The sequence below is a fragment of the Oncorhynchus gorbuscha genome, linkage group LG12, assembly GCF_021184085.1.
Source record: "Oncorhynchus gorbuscha isolate QuinsamMale2020 ecotype Even-year linkage group LG12, OgorEven_v1.0, whole genome shotgun sequence".
In the NCBI taxonomy this organism is placed as follows: Eukaryota; Metazoa; Chordata; class Actinopteri; order Salmoniformes; family Salmonidae; genus Oncorhynchus; species Oncorhynchus gorbuscha.
Genome location: NC_060184.1, coordinates 68911654 through 68917752, shown reverse-complemented (window position 1 = coordinate 68917752; position 6099 = coordinate 68911654). Strand labels below are relative to the sequence as shown.

The window sequence follows — 6099 nt, the reverse complement described above, 5'->3', positions numbered from 1 at the left end:
GAGTGGAGTGCAGGTCTGGTCTGTTACTGTGCATGCAGATATATGAGCTGTTATTGAGTTAATACAATCCACACAAACGACAAGCTCCGTCAAACTGCCTCGTATGCAGAAGCACTGTGACATCGTCTTTTCGTTAGGACTGAGCATCACACTATCTCAAAATTGCAAAAGAAACCCCTTCAAGTTCAGAGGAAACTTCAAATAAAGGTTAATACTATGAGCACCACATCCCAGAGGCCCCATAGAATGTTCAACTAACCACCAAAGATGGCCTTGTTTAATTTATTTTCATAATATACATCCCATTGGTTTGGTGTAATGAAATGCCTGGCCCTGTTGGAGCCAATGGGCTCCATGATTAGCATGTTGTTGGTCATTGGACTGTGTTCAATGGGGCAGAAAGCCAGACCTGCTGCAGCAGACGCGGTAACTCTCTCTGACCCTCTAACTGCTGCTCTGACCTTTCACTCTTAGGCAGAATATATGCAATCAGTCACCTCCGCATCACAACACCAACTGGGTGACATCACTCAAACATATGCATGCATCAGGGAGTAAGAAGATCCTGCCTGGGTTATGTTTAATATAGATCACTGAGTAACTGACTAATATGTAGAGACAAGGGCTGGAAATGCCAACACACAGATACAGTGATGGTGAGAATACTGCTGAAGTTATTTTAGCCTGACAGTCAAAGGGTACAGTAGTATAGCAATGACATGTTCAAAAGCTTTTCTGATATTCAGACTTTCTAGAAAAGCATGAATCTCTATTTCCTGTATTTCAATGTTGTCTAGAGACTTTTTCCAGTCTGTGACGCATGTTGTCATATCAGTACTGTGGAGTCACCCGCACCCAGCCTCTCTTTCCAGATCTATCTGGTGTCCACTTCTGTAACTGTAACCCAATTAAAGCAGAGCAATGGCTTTCATTATTGAAACTGAGAGGCAACAGCCACTAACAGGCTGTTCTGTGCCTTCCAAATCTGCAGAAACATTTAAGATAGCGATAAAGGTGAAAATATTTTGTTTCTCTTCTGTAAATATTGATTCTGCACGCCATCAGGTATATTGTTGTAGCAGCAACTAGTAAGAATCCTAATAAAATACTACATATGCGAGTAGTAAGGCCAAATACATCAACAATGAGAAGTGAACACTTTGTCATGCACCTTTTGGAAATCACCCATCCTTAGCTGGTCTGGGGATGGGGGAGGGGGACCCACCTTAGCTGGCTGGGGCCTGGGGACTCGCCTTGCCTTGCCTTGCTGTCCACATCCTCTTGTTTCTGCTGTCCTGTCTCATTCTGAATGAGACATCTCGAGGGAGCCTCCTCGTGGCGCCCGCACATATAAAACCAGTGGTTTGCAACTCCCGGACACTGAGTCCAGCCTCGCCCCACGCACGCGTCACCGCTTAATGCATGCTTCAGCAGTTCAGCATCCTCTGCCCCGACCAGCTCAGTGGAATTAACAGCACAACAGCTACCGGACAAAATAACTCTCCTCTTCTTTATAGTAAGTGTGCCCAGAGCTTTTATTCATCATTATTTATTCAGAGCATGAAACGTTCGTTTCAATATATATATATATGTGGATTAATAATTAAACGTCACTGCTAGTTTATTCAATCTCAAAGGGGCTATTACGAAAATGTGTATGATTTAAAAATATCATCTGCCTTCCTAATTTCTAAATCAGTTTTATTGTGAAAAAAAAGTTACGTTTTTTTTCGCGTTCATAGTTGGCTACACAATCAATGCAATGCGATTGCTTTTCGATGTTATGCTCATCAGTCAAGGCTACCATAGGCTACCTCGTTAGAATGTGCGTGTCCCTGTGCAGGACGGGTGCCAAGGACCACACCCATTCCGGCAAGTGCTCTGGTTCTCTGGGGATGTGCCCGTCCTGTAAGGGACACAGTTGCCATTAGGGAGAAAGCAGAGGATGGAGTGTGAGGAAAGGACGTGAAATTAGGAAACCAACAGGTGATTTAGTTTATGATAGAACAACGACGACAGGTAGACTAGACTAATGGTTAAAAGCGTTGAGCCAGTAAGCGAAAAGTTTGAATCCTGAGCCGATTAGGTGAAAAACATTTAATTGAGCAAGGCACTAAACCTAATTTATCATATGTCGGTCTGGATAAGAGTGTCTTTTAAATGACTAAAATGTACAAAAAAAAATAAACAATTAAGAAATGCTGGCTCAGAATGAACAAAGTGACTACCATGAAGCCTATGCATTATTTATGGCTCTGATGTCAATAACTGGACTTTAATACAAACATTATATTGCTTGACAATGTTCCGTTTTGTACATGATGTATTGTTTTTGTACAGCAGGTGCAGACTGCCAGTGCTGAAACTGCTCCAGGGTGTTGGTCAGCAGAGCTGCAGACTACTTGTCCGTCCGTCTGTCTGTCTGTCTGTCTGTCTGTCTGTCTGTCTGTCTGTCTGTCTGTCTGTCTGTCTGTCTGTCTGTCTGTCTGTCTGTCTGTCTGTCTCTGTCTGGGTGAGCAGGACAGAAGGAGCAATGGCTAACAGGGGACCCAGTTACGGGCTGAGCAAGGAGGTGCAGGAGAAGATAGAGCTGAAGTATAATCTAGACTTGGAGGCCCGGCTGGTGGACTGGATCGTAGCTCAGTGTGGGGGGAACCTGGAGAGACCACAGCCAGGCAGACAGAACTTCCAGACATGGCTGATGGATGGAACAGTGAGTCTGCATGACAATGAACAAGCTCAATAAGATTGACTGGACTGCAGTCATTGATAGAGGACGATCGCTTATACAAGCTAACAATGAGACCAATTTATGCTTACCTCTGCTTTGTTTCTCTCTCCCTCATTTTCATTGACGAATGTATCTGTATTCCTCTTACTCCCCCGTTCTCTCCTCCTCCCTGTAGATTCTCTGTAGGCTCATCAATAGCCTGTACCCACGTGGTAAGGAGCCCATCAAGAAGATTCTGGAGACCCAGATGGCCTTTAAGCAGATGGAGAAGATCTCCCAGTTCCTGCAGGCAGCAGAGGTCTACGGAGTCATCACCACAGACATCTTCCAGACCGTGGACCTGTGGGAAGGTGGGCTGCACGTTCACTGACACATATCATGTCTCCATACATCCATGTGACATTGACATGCATGTCCAATTACGGGGACTCTCACAGTCTTGTCTCTGCTGAGCTCTTTCTGCCTGTACAGTACCTTCAATACTCACATTACATTTACAAGAGCCTGTATAGTCTGGGAGCCAGTCTGTTTCTGCTAACATTCCGCTCATTGTAAACCGTGTCATATGACACAGAGTGGCAGGAAGTGGAATGATAGCTAAACAGACTGGTTGGTACCCAGGCTATTTATAGTCTACTATATGGGTGATACTCCATGGAGACATATGACATATGACTCAAGAGGTAGCTGTGTTTTAAAGTTTGTTTTATTTGGAACCTGTTTGCCTGTTCTTTGCTGTCTGGGTGTGATCCAGTGTTTGTGAGGACTGTTGCTATGGTTACAGGGAAGGATATGGCCGCCGTGCAGAGAACCCTGATGGCCCTAGGTAGTGTCGCCCTCACCAAGGATGATGGACATTACCGTGGCGACCGCGACTGGTTCCACAGGTAATGGACTGGCCACGACCCCGTACTTGGAAAACTCTGTGGCAGTGTTATCTTAATGTTGTGTGAGTGTTGTTCTATGTCTCAACTGTCCTGTCTGTCCTGGCCTGTGTAGGAAAGCCCAGGGTTACCGGCGGGAGTTCTCTGAGGACCAGCTTCGTCAGGGCCAGAGTCTGATTGGTCTGCAGATGGGAAGCAACCGCGGGGCTTCTCAGTCCGGCATGACAGGCTACGGATCGCACCGCCAGATCATGTAGAGACACCAGCCAGCCGCTCAGCCAGCTGCCAGCCGCTCCCTCTGCATGGCTGTGTACTCCAGAAGAAAGCTCCATCCCGCCCCTGGAACCTCATGATATGACCCAACCACTTTTCCGCCTTCCCCAGAAGCACTAGCAAAACACACACACACACACACACACACACACACACACACACACACACACACACACACACACACACACACACACACACACACACACACACACACACACACACACACACACACACACACACACACACACACACTTTTACTGTTCATCCTCAACCCAAACAGAGTGCTCCTTATACCCCAACCACAATTCCATAGACCTCAGTGCTTTCTGCTTCCCCCACCCCCGATCTCCGTCCATATGGGCCCACTCTCTCCGTCCATATGGGCCCACTCTCTCCGTCCATATGGGCCCACTCTCTCCGTCTATATAGTCCTGCTAGCCATTCCCTTCAGTGGATGAAGTCTTCGTAATTCAGTCGGTACAGAGAACCCAGGATTGAAGTCATCCCTCTACAAAACAAGCAAATGGTATTTTACACTTCTAACAAATATTATAGCACGAAACGTTATAGCATGTTACATATTTTAATTAACTGTTTGTTTGTATGTACAGTAGGTGTGTCTGAGTCATTGTATAGTCATTTGGGGGTTTGCTATACCTCATGAAAAGTTTCATGTGTAACTGAATGGAACTCAGTGAACGATGATGCCTCTGATGTCTTGTGTCAATATGTGAAGACTTTGTGGTAACTTCTGTAACCAAATGACCATCACATTGTGCCTGGTTAATATAGCAAAGGGACCATAAACTATGCCTTGTATAAGAGATGCCACCCACCCTAATGCAGAGGAATTCATAGACCTAAATTCAGTTCTGTTTTTGTACTAACATTCTGTGCTGTGCATTTATTACTTATGTATAATTGATGTAATGTACTTGTATGTGCCCACTGTCCATGTGTGTTTCAGCCAATCCCATGATTGTTAAAGACCCACAGTATGAAAGGGAGAGTAGGATCATTTTGTTCCAGGCCTGATATTGCTTGAATGTAGTTTTTTTCCCCTTCAATGTAATTTGTCATGTTTACATAAACAAATATGTTTATATCTGAATCATTGTGTGTAGAAAACATAATAAATTAGGTGAAAACTGACTCTGGAATCGTATTGTTTTTCTGATCTGTGAAATATACTAAAGTCATTGCTCTTGGACATCTATATCTTTGGTTTTCTAATATATATCCCAATGGATTTCCAGTATCAGGAAAGTATATACCAGACTTCTAAGGAATGCTATCTGTGAAGATAGGAGAATGTTGTTTAAAACAATCACTCTTCCTAGGCATTCCGATGGGGGTAGGGACGGATGTAAAGGTTCTAGAACACTAGCTGGAAAGGTCAGAGTTTATGGCAATGGTCTAATTTATGGGGGCAAACATTTTAACAACATTGTTCTATTGATGTTTCAGATATAGAAGATAAACACACGAGAACATCTCCCCATCCGGAGTGTCCCTACTATTGTGTTCTGTTGCTAATGATTTCAGGCGCTAGCTAGGGGACGTTTTATCCTACTTTGACATTAAAAATGAAATCGATTAGGACAAATTAGGCATCCGATATCAATCTTGCTCTTTATCCCTGATACTCCCTGCACATTTTCGTTTGATGACCTCATTCAAGAGGAGCTAGACAGCCACTCAAATTACTGTGAGGATGTAATAACCACAGGCCAGAATTGAAATCCTGCATGTATTGCTACAGGGAAGCAATACGGAACACCACCATTTTGTTGCCTTGCTAACATCCCTGTACTCCCAGCACAGCTCAAGCTGGTCATTACAAATCCAGAGAATGGAGAACGTTCTAGAAGGGGACAGGTGATATGGAACGGTGAGGGCTGGACAGACAGAATAAGTAACCTAAAATAGCCGCTATCCTTGTCGAACCAATGAGGCGGCTGGCTTGGTGATTTCACTAGATTTTCAGTCCTTGGTAAAGTTTGTGTGGCCTTCTTTGGTGTCTTGGCTCTCCAAACATTCAGCTGTCTCCACCTCTCAGTTCATATGCATGTGTGTGTCTGTGCATGTATATTCGTGTGAATGTGTGGGTGTGCGTTGGACATAATGCGTTGCGCTGGATTACCCCACTCTTCTATCTTGTGCATCTAGTGCTGAGAATACTCAATTTGAAGTCTTTGAAGCATTGGCCCT

At 44.4% G+C, this 6099-nt stretch overlaps 1 protein-coding gene across 1 annotated transcript; it reads left to right on the top strand.

Annotated features, from left to right (window-relative positions):
• Positions 1-385: 385 nt before the first annotated feature.
• Positions 386-5040, top strand: tagln3b (transgelin 3b). Its single transcript, XM_046292804.1, has 4 exons — positions 386-2713; positions 2907-3081; positions 3516-3618; positions 3731-5040. Exons 1-4 carry the CDS (start codon positions 2303-2305, stop codon positions 3870-3872), a joined length of 831 nt encoding a protein of 276 aa, XP_046148760.1. The 5' UTR covers positions 386-2302; the 3' UTR covers positions 3873-5040.
• Positions 5041-6099: the final 1059 nt, after the last annotated feature.

Bases quoted from the DNA above. Each gene is read 5' to 3' on its own strand.
- tagln3b (XM_046292804.1), top strand. From the start codon at position 2,303: ATGTTCCGTTTTGTACATGATGTATTGTTTTTGTACAGCAGGTGCAGA. The intron at 3,082-3,515 runs GTGGGCTGCACG...CTATGGTTACAG, and splicing joins GACCGTGGACCTGTGGGAAG to GGAAGGATATGGCCGCCGTG. The intron at 3,619-3,730 runs GTAATGGACTGG...TGGCCTGTGTAG, and splicing joins GACCGCGACTGGTTCCACAG to GAAAGCCCAGGGTTACCGGC.